At 36.9% G+C, this 15777-nt stretch overlaps 1 protein-coding gene across 3 annotated transcripts in view; it reads left to right on the top strand.

Moving 5' to 3' along the window:
* The window catches only part of EDIL3 (EGF like repeats and discoidin domains 3), a 425344-nt gene that overhangs the window by 153704 nt on the left and 255863 nt on the right, over positions 1–15777 (top strand). Inside the window, exon 3 of one of the 3 annotated variants that reach the window (XM_060201136.1) lies at positions 978–1007. The exons of the other annotated variants lie outside the window; for them this stretch is intronic. Coding sequence (XP_060057119.1) covers positions 978–1007 — 30 coding nt within the window. The remainder of the gene's footprint in view (positions 1–977; positions 1008–15777) is intronic. 3 annotated transcript variants of the gene reach the window in all.

The following is a 15777-nucleotide window of genomic DNA, read 5'->3' as shown; positions in this document are numbered from 1 at the left end:
AGATCAGAGCACTACTCAGCTTGGTTTTTGGTGAGTCTGGGGATTGAACCCTGAGGTCTTGGAGACTCAGGCATGAAAGTCTTTTGCATAACCATTATGCTGTCTCTCCAGCTCTTTAATTTGAAATCTTCAAGTTCTTATTCCTCCTTTTTCAATATATGAGTTTATTTCATGTGTAGAGCACTTGTATCAAAACCTCTTGGTTTTAATCTATTAAAATGTTGATTCTATGACCTCACCAAATCACCACTACTGGGTCCTGAAGTGTGTGACAAATGTGAATGAGTAATTGACTGTATGTGTGTATGTGTGTGTATATATGTGTGTGTGTGTGTGTATGTGTGTGTGTTTGTGTGTGTATGTGTGTGTTGTGTGTATGTGGGGGGTTGAGTGTAGTGTAAATATCAAGCTATAATCTCTGTTTAATCAACACTTCAAATATCATTTATGATTTATCTCATGCAACAGAATTATTGATTAATGACGGTGCTTTTTTAATGTTCCTTTGTTATATAAAATCTCACATGGGGGGAGATGATGGAACAGCTTATGCTATCTTTACCTGATATCTTGAATGGTTTTATTTAAATTATTAATCATTTATATTCACACTCAATAAGGTCAGCCTTGTTTGCAAAACAAATGGGCAATAAAAATCCAGACAACTGAATTTTGTCAATTGTTGACAAAGTTTTTGTCCACAGCTGTACAGCTCTGACATATTTCAAAGCGTAAGACTGTATATACACTTTTATGTACTTGCAGATACCCATTTTCTGTCCTTATCTGATGACAGGTTTGCGATCAGTCAACAAACTTTTAAGTACAGAGTTTGTATTCATTGTTTGGATATATGAGATATATTTGTGTTTGATCTCAACATCTTTCTCTCTCTTTTTTTTCTCTCCACCCCCTCCTTCCCATCCCACACTCGCCATCTTTCTCCGTCCCCACACTGTCTCTCCCCTACTATGTAGCATCCCATGAGGAAGAGCCGACATCAGCAGGTAATGACTTGACTTTGTTCATGTTCTTCCTAGTTAATACAATGTCCTTATAGAGACGCAGCTTTTTGACATGCATTCTTTTCACCTTTCAACTGGAAAATGGACAGGGTTACACTTTTTTATTTATTGTGCCTAGGCTATATTACATTGAGTAAGAGTTTTGAATGAAAAGAGTCATGAATAAAACATTTATTAACATTAAAGGAAATTAAGACATTGAGAAAGAATGTTAAAAATAACATATAAAAAGTGACATGACAGTGGTAAGCAGTTTAATTTTCTTCTAAGCCTTTAAAATGTTTAATCTTTTATATGATCAGTTCGCTTGTTGAGTAAGAACACTAATAATTTATATATATATATATATATATATATATATATATACATATGTATATATACAAGTAGCTAACAGTTGTAAAGATTTGAAGCCATGGAGAACTATGTTTTTATGTATATATAGTTTTATAAATAGAACTATACATATGTATATATATGACAAGTAGTTTAAAATAAATGTGTTAATTATCTTTAGAGTTAAAGAAAGTTTTACTTTAGTTAATATTCTTCTCTAACTTTTGAAATAAATGATTTTTGTCTTAAAAGGCATTGGTTTTGTTTATAGTGTTTTTTGTAATTTTCTTAATTATAGTACAGATTTCTTTTAGATCCCCTTTATTCTTGTGAAGTGTAATTCTGCATGACTATCTGCGCATTATTATTTTAAAACATGTGTTTTGAAAAGGAATGTTATCCTACTAGATTATTCTCTAAGGAGAAAGCGCTGCTTTGATCTTTGCATTTTATCTCCTTGGGTTCTGAAATGAAATCATATACAAATTTCTTTATTGGGGAAGTAATGTTTTACATTTGACAGTAAATATAATAGTTTCTATATCCATAACATTTCCCAGTTTTCCATATAACAATACAACCCCCACTAGGTCCTCTGTCATTTTTTTTGGACCTGTATTCTCCCCACCTACCCACCCCAGAGTCTTTTACTTTGGTGCAGTACGCCAATTCCAGTTCGAAATCTAATATATATATATATATATATATATATATATATATATATCTTACATGTATGACATATGTTCTCCTTTTTTAAATACAGAAATGTTTATTTTCCCCGTGCTTAGAAGGACTCGACTAATTATTTTAGCAAATACATTCTTGCTCTTAAATAGATGCTGATCATCTTTATATATTAACACCTATATACAGAAAGCAAAACATTTGTTTCTACAATCTGTAAAAACAGAAAGCAGTCGGGAGTCCGGCGGTAGAGCAACGGGTTAAGCGCATGTGGCGCAAAGCGCAAAGACCTGAGCAAGGATCCGGGTTCGAGCCTCCAGCTCCCCACCTGCAGGGGAGTCACTTCACAGGCGGTGAAGCAGGTCTGCAGGGGTCTGTCTTTCTTTCCCCCTCTCTGTCTTCTCCTCCTCTCTCCATTTCTCTCTGTCCTATCCAACAGCAATAAAAAAGGGGCAACAAAAGGAAATAAATAAATATCAAAAAAATTAAAAAATAATAGAAAGCAGACACTTCAGATTTTCATAGAATGGGAACAAAATGTTGATTGTAAGACTTACCTTACTAAACAATACTGGTCAGTATACTTTAACTATTTTTAATCTGCTGATTTCTTTTGATATGGTGTCACAGGTAAACTCAGGGTTCACATGAGCGCTTTAGTGCTGAGTACCCTCTACAGTCCAATTGTTACCTTATATTTTTACGAAGGGGTGTGTCCTAAACCAATTTTCCACTCTCTGTGCTGTCTCACCTGATTTTTGTCTTTGTCTTTTAGTCTCACAGTAGAAGGCATTCTTGTTTTCTATCTGTAGAGTCGCTTCCCTGACCGCAGTGTGTGTTTTAATAATTAAAAAAACTTTTTGATTGCACTGGTAGGCATATAAAAGAAATAAACTGAGTGGTCCAGGAGGTGGCGCAGTGGATAAAGTATTGGCCTCTCAAGCATGAGGTCTTGAGTTCAATCTCGGCAGCATGTGCCCCAGAATGATGTCTGTTTCTTTCTCTCTCTTTCTCTCTCCCATCTTTCTCATAAATAAATAAAATGTTTTTTAAAAAATAAATATACAGATAGAAAAATAGTTTTTATTCAAATCTCTATGACTGACAGTATTTCTCTGTGTTTTAGTTAAGATAAACTTTACTAAGTTACAAAGTTGTGGTACCAGTAAGGTATTTGGTACATTTTATTCTGATTTCTTTTACTTTAAAAAAGTTAAAAAATTATCACATAGAGGAGAAAATAATTAAACATTTCCTACATGCTTGTGATCTGTCATCTTTACACAAACATGAAATTGGAATTAAAATAAAAGTTCGATTCATGAAAATCTCACTACATGAAATAGATAAAGTAACTCCAATCCCTAATGCTACAGTTTGAAATTACCATTTTTCAGTTACATACAATGTTTAGCAATGAATGAATGAAAGAACCGTCATTACGTATTGCGGCAGGATTCTTTCAGTGTAACCTGAAAATCCACTGAGTGTTGTGTTTTCTTTTCCTTTTCCCTCTTTGCCTCCCGGGTTACTGCTGGGGCTCAGTGCCTGCACTATGAATCCACTGCTCCTGGAGGCCATTTTTTTCCCCTTTTGTTGCCTTTTTTTATTGTTTATTGTTGTCAGTCATTATTATTATTGTTGTTGTTGCTGTCGTTGGATAGGACAGAGAGTAATGGACAGCAGAGGGGAGACAGAATGGGAAGAGAAAGATAAACACCTGCAGACCTGCTTCATCGCCTGTGAAGGGACCCTCCCCTTGCCCTGCGTGTGGGGAGTGGGGGGCTCCACCAGGTTCCTTGAGCCTGTCCTTGTGCTTCGCGCCATGTGCGCTTTATCCACTGAGCTGCCGCCCGACACAAACACAAAGTGAAATTCAAATGGATGAATTGACTCCAGCAAAACAAATGACTCTTGGAGAGCTGCACAAAGGGCTTTTAGAGTATTGATGTGCCCATGTGTCACCAAGCATATTCTAAGCCATTAACCCCTCAATAAAATAGAGAGAAAAAAATTGAAAATCATAGAATTGAAGAAGTATAGCTCAGTGGTGTGATTAAATATTGGCCTTTTTCCCCCCTATTCTTCTATTCTCTATTCTGTGATAAAAGATCTTTGGGGAGTCGGATGGTAGCAGCAGGTTAAGAGCAGGTGTGCTAAGCGCAAGGACCAGCATAAGGATCCTGGTTGGAGTCCCTGGCTCCTCACCTGCAGGGGAGTCTCTTCACAGGTGGTGAAGCAGGTCTGCAGGTGTCTGTCTTTCTCTCCCCCTCTCTGCCTTCCCCTCCTCACTCAATTTCTCTCTGTCCTATCCAACAATAATGACATCAATAACAACACTAAAAAAACAAGGGCAACAAAAGGGAATAAATAAATATTTTTAAAAAATGATCTTTGGGGACCCAGCAGTGGCAGCCCAGGCTAAACACACATATTACCATGTGCAAGGACCCGAGTTGGATCCCTGTCCCCTTTCCTTCTTGCAAGGGGACTGCTTCATGAGCTGTGAAGCAGGTCTGCAGGTGTCTATCTTCCCCCCTCTCTATCTCCTGCCCCCTCTCAATTTCTCTCTGTCCTGCCAAATCAAAATAAAGAGAAAGGAATAAAATGCCAGTGGGTTCTTTGTGCTGCCACGCAGTCCATAAAATAGATCCTGGAGGCAAAAATGAAAACAAGAAAGAAAGAAAGAGAGAGAGGAGAAAGAGAGAGAGAGAGAGAGAAAGGAAGAGAGAAAGAATCTGTAACTTCACACTGGTTTCCATTGTGTGAATATGTTTGTGCCAGAAACAGTAACTGCTGGCATATGCATCTTTATCTGTGTCTAAGTGGGACAAGCGAATGCCATTATTTCTCTTGCCTTCATTGCAGAAGTTCTAAGATTCACTCTAATAGAATGATCTTCGTTCTTTCTGCAACTCCCTAAATGGCTAGTGATGGCAAGCCCTCCCTTGAAACATAAAGTTGATTTTCTCTTTTTCACAGATCAGAAGCTTTGTGCATAATGGATTAAGTTCACAGACAAGAATTAGGGTGCCCCAGAGAAAGAGACCAAGCAGTGCATAAGCCTAGTATCAATATAATCCACAGGAATTAGCATTATCATGATAAAACATCTTTGTTATGTCCAGGAATTTTCTTAAGATTTCTCCTATTATTTGATGTGCTTCCTATATTATTATTATTATTATTATTATTATTATTATTATTATTTTGTAATTTGAAGCTCTGGAAATTTAGTTGTGGCAAAAGAAACTTGATGCAATCCTCCATAATACTATGCTCTAAAGAGAATTTTTGTTATGTCCTTTATTATTATTTTTTGTATGCACATACACATATATTTCACACTTGCCAAACTGTGTACATGTATAATCTGATCTTTCCTTTTTACTTAATGATCTGTTTCTATAGAAACCGCTAAATTTATCCACCTTATCCCATAAGTACTGTTGGTATAATCCTCCTCCCTCACATTTCAAAAATTGACAGCCACGTTAAATTTCATTGTCAATAAAATTCTTTAAATTATTGAATAATATCATTAGTTTTGTGACCTCATGCTAATGCTGTTATAATGTTCATCCCAAAATAAGCATGAGGGATATAGGTTGTTATTTTCTCTTATTATCAGCATTGCTTAAAAACTTACTTTTATGATTCTGGTCATGATTATTAGTCAGTCAGTATGCTGAGTTTTCTGTGTATAGTTTATTTAATTTTCTCAAAAAGCAGTACAACCTACAAAGCAAGTATGTTTATACTCAGATAAAGAACGCTGAGTTCTAAAGCATGCAGAGATAGTAGAAATGGGCTTTAAATTCAAGGGTATTATTATTATTATTATTTTTCTTCTGCAAAAACATGTTTATTATGTTGCCACAAGCTCTGTCTTTTTATTTACTTACAGTTAAAAAGAATACATTTCTTTCAATTATGAAGGGAATACATAGCTATTAAAGTATGTTATTATAAATGTATATATTAACAGCATCCAAAAATTTGACTTTAGCCCAAACGATGATCTGATAGTAATTTATAAACTTTGTAGTGAAAATTTCTCTGCCTTCATTTATATTGAATATTTTCATTGAATAAAAGATCACCCAGACTCAGTTTAGACGCTCCTAAAATCTCCATCTTAGTAACTCAATCTCAAATATTCCCACTTTTTTGACACCCACAAGTTACCTCTCCCCCAAATAGCCTCTTACTCACAATATTTTCAAAATCATTTTTTCCTATAGTCTCTACTCACCAAACCAGGTCTAAGGAACCTTGTTCTCACTTTAATTATTATTATTATTTTAACATTTATTTATTTATTTTCCCTTTTGTTGCCCTTGTTGTTCTAGTTATTATTGTTGTTGTTATTGATGTTGTAGTTAGATAGGACAGAGAGAAATGGAGAGAGGAGGGTAAGACATAGAAGGGGAGAGAAAGACACTTGCAGACCTGATTCATCACCTGTGAAGTGACTCCCTTGTAGGTAGAGAGCCGGGGGCTCGAACCAGGATCCTTATGCCGGTCCTTGTGCTTCGCGCCATGTGCGCTTAACCCGCTGCGCTACTGCCCAACTCCCCTCACTTTAATTATTACACAATACAATTCGAACTGGTCTTCACGCTACCATTATCTCCTAACCCTTTCTTAGCAAACAGGACAAGGTACTTGTTTTACAAAAAAAAAAGAATCAGTCCCATACCTGTTGCATCAAGCTCTCTAGAAGTTTTCGGTTCTGTCCCGTAGACTGAGGGTTGGAGCCAGATAGGATTTGCCCACTTTGCCATTGCTCCTAGCCTGACTTTCCTTTTCAGTGAAACAAACACACCTATAAATCCTAGGTACATTCCTCTTTCTGGCAGGGTTTTGTCCATGCAAGTCCACCACTATAAACCAGAGCTGATCTGTGCTCTTGCAAAAAAAAAAAAAAAAAAAAAAAAAATCTGAACAAATGTATAACTTGTTTTTGTTGTCTGTCCAAGATGAATGCAAAATCCCTAAGGACTGGGGTTTTTAAAAATCCTTTTTATTAACTACTGCATTCTTAGCTCCTAGAACATGTATTTGATCACGATGCTTAATAAATATTTGTTGTCTAGTGAACATAGTGAATAACTTAAATCAATCTCATTTTGTGCTGACATAGAGAGCATCTTTAAACCAAGAACACGCATACTTCTTCCTCGTAAGAAAATGCAAAGAGTGGGTGACGAGAGATACATTTCTCAAGTTCAGAAACAAATAAATAAAAGGATAACACTCGTAATTTGACTCTTAAAGAAGCTTTACCGTTAACTTAAATTCCTTGGCAAAAGGCCATTACACTTATCTTTGTTTTCTCTGTTCCTGTTGCAGTGGAGTGAGATATATTTGCTTAGGATATACTTTCAACATGTGGCTTAATAATGTCAATAACTTAGCCATTATTAGTAATTATTGGACTGAAGCCACAACAGGGCTATTAAGATGACTCAAATTTGACAATAGCCATAGTTTCATGCTTGTGTAAGTAGAAGGGTGGGTGGACTGAACACAAGCACTAAGTACAGGGCAAGTTCCACAGTCCAAGCAGGTCTGCAGGGGCCCCTGACATTCTAAGTCTTGCCTCCGAGATAAATCAGAAAGTTCTTGTGTCATGGCTTGCCATTGTTGCACGGTTACTAGTTCTTGTCTAAGTAAGCTCACAGACAAGTTCAAGTAATTTTATTTGCAAAGTGAATGGATTGTGGATTCTTATACCTTTGAGTAATGCAAAGTATTTAAAGATAAAATAAAATGTACATGAGTATATCTTTAGTGTGCTACACTAGTATACAGTACATTTTTAATGGACATTATATCTATTAAATTATGATAAAGACAGAGAGACTAGAGAGAGAGAGAAATTGAGAAAGCTGGAGACACCTGTATCCTGCTCCATCACTCTTACAAAGCTTCCTTCTGCAGTGGATCAAGAACCTTCACCCTGGTTCTTGATAGTTTGTCATGGTAACTTGTATGCTTTCCCCTAGTTATACTTTTTGAAAATGAAATATATTTACCTGACACAGACTTTCAATTGCTAGAATCCACTAAGAATTAAAGATAAGCTTCATATATCTTTAGCTAGTAGTCTGCTACTCTAGACATGAATGAAACTGAGAAAGGACCATGTTTCATGTAATTTAAATAATATGTTGCAGTAGTTTTTATTTGTTTTGGAAGCTTAATAATCTTGAGAAAAAGTGAATTGTCCAGTATTTTTTTAAGAGAGGGATTAAAATGTATATTTAATCAATTATTTTAATGATAAAGATATGGGAAGAGAGAGAGAGCGTCAGGGAGGGAGGATGAAAGGGAAGGAGGGAGGGAGAAAAAGAGAGAGAGAGAGACCAACCAAGAGACATGGGCATGGTTTATGGTAAGGATTGCTATTGAGTCTGGGCCCTCAGAGCCTCTGGCACGAAAGTCCTTTTGTATAACCATTATGCTCCCTCTCCATCCCAAACTATGTAGTTCTTTAAAATAATAAGAGAGAATAAAGGCATATCATATAAATCAGTATATATATATATATATATATATATATATATATATATATATATATATTATATTGCCTCCAGGGCTATCACTGGGGCTTCGTGCTTGCACTAAGAATCCATTGCTCCTGTGGCCATTTTTTTCAATTTTTTTGGATTGGAGAGAGAAATTGAGAGGGGAGGAGGAGATAGGGAGAGAGACAGAAAGACACCTGCAGACCTACTTCACCATTTGTGAAGTGAACCCCCTGCAGGTGGGGAGCCAGGGGCTGGTACCAGGATCCTTTGTGGGCCCTTGAACTTCCTACTAAGTGCACAACATGGCACGCCACCACCCAGCCCCATAAGTCAGTACTTTGTTCCAAAGCATTAACTCTTTCCCAAGTAACATTTTTGAAACTTGTTTTTATTGTTTATATTCATTTGTTTATTGGATAGAGTCAGATAAATCGAGAGAGAAGGGAGAGACAGAAAGAGACGAAGGCACCTGCATTATTACTTCACTGTTCCTGAAGCGGACCTCATCACTTTCCCCCTGCAGGTGGGGATCTAGAGCTACTGACAAGTACAGAAATTTAGAATTGAAAAAATGAGAAGGTGGTAGAGGTCTTACAAATGGAATACAAAGATGTGAAATGAATGTGAAAGTATGGAAAGGAAATGAAGATAAAAAAGGGAAACATGTTTCAGGCAAACAAAATTAAATTTTCCGATGTGAGAATGAATATAGCACAGGTCACCTGAAATAGAGACTTTTTTTTTTTTGCTGAGAGAGAGGGAAAGGGAGAGGGAGAGGGAGAGAGGGAGAGAGGGAGAGAGGAAGAGAGGGAGAGGGAGAGAGAGAGAGAGAGAGAGAGAGAGAGAGAGAGAGAGAGAGAGAGAGGCAGAAAGAGAAAGGAAATGGGTGTGATGGGACAGAAAATCCAGAAACAGGTGGTCAGGCATGTGGCATAACAGCAACAGTGTTGGAATTAAAAGCACCAATTACCGAGCTGGATCTCTGGCATTGAATATACCAGAGAGGTATTCTGGTCTCTGTCCCTCTCCCTCTCCCTCTCCCTCTCCCTCTCCCTCTCCCTCTCCCTCTCCCTCTCCCTCTCCCTCTCCCTCTCCCTCTCTCTCTCCTTCTCCACTCCCCTCTCTCTCTCATAACTTTGTTTAAAAAAGTCAAGATTTTATGGAATTAACTGACAGAATCTGAAGAGACTTCTTAAAAAAATATTTTATTTATTAATCAGTGAGAAAGATAAGAGGAGAGAGCAAAAGAACCAGACATCACTCTGGCACATGTGCTGTCTGGGACTGAACTCAGGACTTCATGCTTGAGAGTTCAATGTTTTATCTACTGGGCCACCTCCCGGACCACTGAAGATACTTGTTTTTGTGATTTTCCTCCTTTCCAGAATAAGAATAAAATTAGTATAAGTCTTATCTCTCAACTTCCTAAATTTCTGTATTTGTTAGTAATATTATCTGTGTCATAGAGCTGAGATTCGTATGCAGGGTGAAGAATAGTATGTTTCAGATCATGGAATATTATTTATACTTAAACAAATCATATGTCTCTGATTTTAAAAGAAGAATAAAATAGATATTAAGGAAGACAATCACATCCATTTCAAAAAGGATCTGCGTTCCATTGCACACACACTGGATGTCACAGGACTTGTTCTTCCACCTTGTATGGGAAGGACTCAACCTTGACTTTGATTCATTCTTCTATTGCATTCCCAGAAATGATGCCTAGATTAGAACCTGTTTGGGGATTTATAACAAATCTCATTAACAGCCTAATTATTTCTTGAATGAGTACAACAGACAGAGATCAGCAATGATGTTTTCTTAAATATAAAAGACATGCAAACTTTGTTATAACACTCTTATACAAGCTTGATATCCCTTTAGATTTGTGCAGATTGTAGTTCAGCCAGTCTTATAAGTTGCTTTATATTATTGGCTACTCAGGTTTTAGGACCTCCAGCTATATTAGTTTACTGAGGTTCTTCTAACAAATTGCCATCAACTTTGTGTCTTAAGAAACAGGAATTGATCATCTCCTAGCTCTAGACAACAGTAGTCTGAAATCAGGGCTGTGGTTCCTTGAGATTCCTCCCTTGGTTTCCCTAGTTAATAGTGGCACTATGTGACCTCTCTAGATACGGATCACTCTAGTCTCTGCCTTTTCATGATGTCAGGTTTCTCTCTTCTATCTTTTGTGGCTCTTCTCTTAAGGACATTATTTATTGTATTATGAACTCATCCTAGGATGAGTTCATATCAAGATCTCAAATTCATTACACTTTTCCAAGATGCTGTCTTCAATTAAGGTAATATTCAGAGGTCCCAGGAACTTGGGTGTGGATATATCACCTGAGAGATTACCGTTCAAGTTACCACAATTGCTAATAATGTACACGATACAGTGACTTACACTATTTCTTTTTCCTGACATGCAGTTTTAAAATAAATGGGCGTGCTGGTGTGTGGCGATGTATAAGAACGGGTAGATTATTTATTCATGCACCTTAGAAATTTTATTCATACAAACGTGTTTAAAATTGGTCATGACTTATAATAACAAAATCATAATTTACTCAGTAAAGAAGTGCAGGTATCATTTCATAAATCCATAGATATCTCTGGACTGGTGAGATGGGTGACCTGGAAAGGTGTCTGCTTTGCCATACACACAATCCAGATTGATGCCTAACCCCCACACACCCAGGAAAGTTTAGCTACTTTCTTATATCTTCCTCTCCCTCTTCCTCTCCCTTTCTCTTTCTATATGAAAATATCAGCCCAGAGCAGTGACATTCCAATGACAATAACAATAAAAAAATACAGGAGTTACAGATGCTTCTAATGCCTCAGCCAAGTCTTGATTTCAGTAGAAGCACTGTATGTTTCAAGATATGAGGTAAAAAATGCTGGGAGTCAGTCGGTAACACAGCGGGTTAAGCACACGTGGCACAAAGCAAGGACCCGCATAAGGACACCGGTTCCGGCCTCTGGCTCCCCACCTGCAGGGGTGTCACTTCACAGGCGGTGAAGCAGGTGTGCAGGTGTCTGTTTTTCTCTTCCCCTCTCTCTCTTCCCCTCCTCTCTCCATTTCTCTCTGTCCTATCCAACAATGACAACAATAATAACTACAACAATAAAAAAACAAGGGCAACAAAAGGGAATAAATAACTAAAATAAATATTAAAAAAATGTCTAGTTAAGTGGAAGCAGTAACATTTCTCCTTGAATACCCTCTTTCTCTCTCTCTCTCTCCTCCCATAAATAATTTCCCTTCTGTCTTTTTATTTATTTATTTATTTATTTTAAGCAGGGCACTACTCAGTTCCGGCCCATGGTGGTGCGGAGGATTTAACCTGGCACTTTGTAGCCTCACACTTGAGTCTTTTTGCATAATCTGCTCTCTCTCTCTCTCTCTCTCTCTCTGTCACCCAACCTTGTGTATTCTTGAAAGGGAAAATAGAACTAAATTCAATGAAGAGAAGTGATGTACACGTTTATTAAATGTTTTGTCATAATTGTATAATCATATTGCAGCTTCTTATCTAATGCCGGGCTGATTAATTTGTAGAAGCAAGCCAAAGAAAAGTATAACACCATATGATAGAAGCCTAAAGTGCATTTATTTTATCCAGTTACTTTAGAATAATGGAAAATTAGAAATCATAGCATGAAACTTACCTTATTTCACCCTAGTTTTAGCATTTCTATTGGCAGATTACATAAGCTCAACATAAATGATATGGTTTATGTAGAAAATGAACATTTACTCTAATAAATGGGGACCTGGCAGCAACATATCCCATAGAGCACACACATTACTTTGATACATGAAAATGACCCTGTGCTCAATTTTTTTTTTGTTAGTGAAAGTAGGTAGTGTAATGGTTAGGCAAAGAGACTCTCATGCCTGAAGCTCCAAGGTCCCAGGTTCAGTCCCTGACACTATCATAAACTAGAGCTGAGCAGTGCTCTGGAAAAAAAAAAAGAAAAAATATATATATTACACACACACATCAAAAACTTGGGGGCCAAGCTTAACCTTACTGTAATGATTATTTCCCTAATTAGTGTTTGGATGTTGACCTCATTATTTTGTGCTTCAACCTTTGGGGCGCTTTTAGCTGACCTCTTGTCCTGGTTCATTTCTCCAATATTTCTTCTGGTTGGTTTAACCATTCTATATAGTATGTTATGAGATCCCTCTCTCAGTACTTTTCAAATTACTGATCACTCTTGCCTAGATTGACTTGTGTCTAAGTAAGGTACTTAAAGGGTTCAAAGTTGGGGAAATTGACAGTCATTTCAATATTATTTTAATCCCTGAGTTAGAGCACAGTGGCTCAAAGGCCTCTTTTGTTCTTTTTCTACCCTGTAGGCTATGGGAGCCTGAGGGCTTTTAAAAGATAAGTAGGCTTCTTAGTTTAATCACTGACTTCTGACCAAGAGATAAAGCAGGGTGGGGCGGAGATAATCCAGTGGTTATGCAAAGAGACTCTCAAACCCCAAGGGTCCAAAGCTCCAGGCTCAATTCAGCTTCTTTACCAAGCCAGGAAGCACTGCTGGGCCCTGTGAGTTTCTAAACAGGTCTCCTTTATAGTCTGTAGGTTCTGAGGCAACTATTCATTATGTTCTCATCAGGAAAACAACATGGAAAGGCTCCCACCACAAGCCCCACTGCTAGGCCACCAAAGTGTAGATCTTCTCCTGAGTTTCCTGGTCAGTTCTCTGTCCCCTGGTGTCAGCACAGGGCCTCCCCCCTGCTGCTCCAGATTCTGAGGGCAGTAGCAATGGAGACTCACAGTTGCATTTGGTGAGTCACTTGGAAGTCCTCTTCTCCCTTCAGCTGTCTTTTTGTTGGTAAAACTGATTGGAGGTGGTGCCTCAACTGGTAAAGTGCTGGACTGTTACCAGCCACTTAATCTCTCTCTAGGCTCCTCTCTGTCCACCGGCCACAGGTGTTTGCACTGATGAATACAATAATTAATGAATACAATAATTTTTAAACTATTGCTATTAAATTTTTCTTTGATGGTAACTTCTACATAATTTTTTTGACAAGCTATTGTGTGTTTTTTGCACCTAGAAAATGCCCTTTGAAGGAGATGGCAGTAAAGGGTATTTTGGAATATGTTTAGACACAGAGCTAAGTTATTTCTAAATTCAAGTAACAAGAGCCAGGTATCTACTGTGATGTGGAAACTACCCCAGGGAAATCATCATGTTAGTAATTTGAGGGATATAGTAGAAAATACTAGTAGACTGCTGTGAAAAAAATGTGTCAAGAATACATTTTCACAGAATTATTTACCGGTGAGCTGGATACTCAATAAAAGCATGTATTTCTAGAGCAGAGTATTATAACACTGCCACTTTCTTTACCTCATGATTGATAGAAGTTGGGAATAACCTTACTATTTACTATCTTTCCTTAGAGTCAGTGTTTTCAAGTGAACACAGTTTCTTTACAAGGCAGTAAATGTTATGGCTATTGCACATTTCATAATGGTTGTGAAAAAAAGCACAGTCTTTTAAAATGACAAACCCAATGTTTTTATTTTTCTCACTCCTTCTCTGATTGCTGTACATATTTTGGTGGTCATTTGAATATTTCTGGATTAATTCTTATGTCTAGAAATGCCCAAGATCCTTCCTGGAACAAAAAGGAACATAGAGGTAAAAGCATATATATTTATTCCTATGCAGAAGGTTACCACTGCGCTCTAAAGGCTACTTATATATTGCATGTAAACAAGATGAACACTTCTCTTTTAGGTCTCAAAGCCATTTTTGACTACTGTCATTGGGGAAATTAATTGATTCTTAGAAATGGACACAATAGAAAAGAGAGACTTTTATTTTTTTTTTAAAAGAAATATTTTTAAGAATCATTTTGAGACCACTAATACATTACTTCAAAAGAAAGTAAAAGAGTCTGAATGATAATGATGTAGTAGTTAGAAGGGCTGTGTAGAATTTCTGAGGTAATTAGAATTCAAAGAGTCAAGGAAAGGACAGTTTGCATGTAGAAGATCTTGAAGTAAGAAATAATTGGATAATGACTAAAACTTGGAGTTCAGTAGATCTTTATGAATTTCAGAATACCACTAAAAGGAGGGCGAGAATTTTTTAAAAGACTAGCTGAACATAAGAACCATGGAATTCAGTTCCAAAACTATGTTCATTATCTTGATTGGAAAAAGTATAGTTCATTTGTCCTTAAATTTGATGAAAATAAAGGAAAAAATATCTGTATCTAATATAATCATAGTAGATAAGGTTCAAAATATTTTAATTTTAAATTTGGTTCATTTCAAGAAATATGCAGTGACAATACTCCTTGAAAATAAATGTGTAACTTCTGTTTAAATCATACCTTTCTATAGAAATTTTATAATGCATTTTGTGACACTTAGTATTAGTTTTATTCAAAAAATATCCAATAAATGATATAAACATTTGGCAAACAAAAGTTATGTTTGATATTTTGCATACACAAATTGTTAAAGAGAATAGTGATGAGGCTAATTTCCCCTTAACACTTTGGGTTCTTATCAGACTGACCCAGCATCTAAGCAGGCATCAAACAGATACGTAATAAGGGAAAATTTCATTACATCTGTATGGAAAAAGATGTGAGTATAAATTCTAGAAGAAATATGACAAACCAAGAGTTTGTACATTTTATGTTCTTTTATTTTACTTAAAAGTCTTAATTTTTCTTTTTATTGCTGCCAGTCTTACTGCTGAGGTCCATGTCTACACTATGAATTTACTGCTCTCACTGTCCATTCCACCTTCCCCCCGCCTTTGTTTTCTTTTATTTTTATTTTTTGTTTTTTTTTTTGCATAGAGACAGAGAAATTGAGAGAAATGGGGGTGGGAGAGAGAGAGAGAGGGAGAGAGAGAGAAGGAGAGAGAGAGAGGAGTGGTCTGGGAGATGGCGCAGTGGATAAAGCAATAGACTCTCAAGCATGAGGTCCTGAGTTCAATCCCCAGCAGCACATGTGCCAGAGTGATGTCTGGTTCTCTGGTTCTTTCTCTCTCTCCTCCTATTTTTCTCATAAATAAATAAATAAAATCTTTAAAAAAAGAAAAAAAAAGAGAGAAGCCTGCAGTTCTGCTTCACCACTCATGACACTTACCTCCATGGAGACTGGACTTGAGCCAAAGTCCTCGTGCATGGTGACTTGTGTGTT

This window comes from Erinaceus europaeus, chromosome 11, assembly GCF_950295315.1.
Source record: "Erinaceus europaeus chromosome 11, mEriEur2.1, whole genome shotgun sequence".
NCBI lineage: Eukaryota > Metazoa > Chordata > Mammalia > Eulipotyphla > Erinaceidae > Erinaceus > Erinaceus europaeus.
Note: the sequence above shows the minus strand (reverse complement) of the source record. Positions and strands in the feature narration are given on the sequence as shown.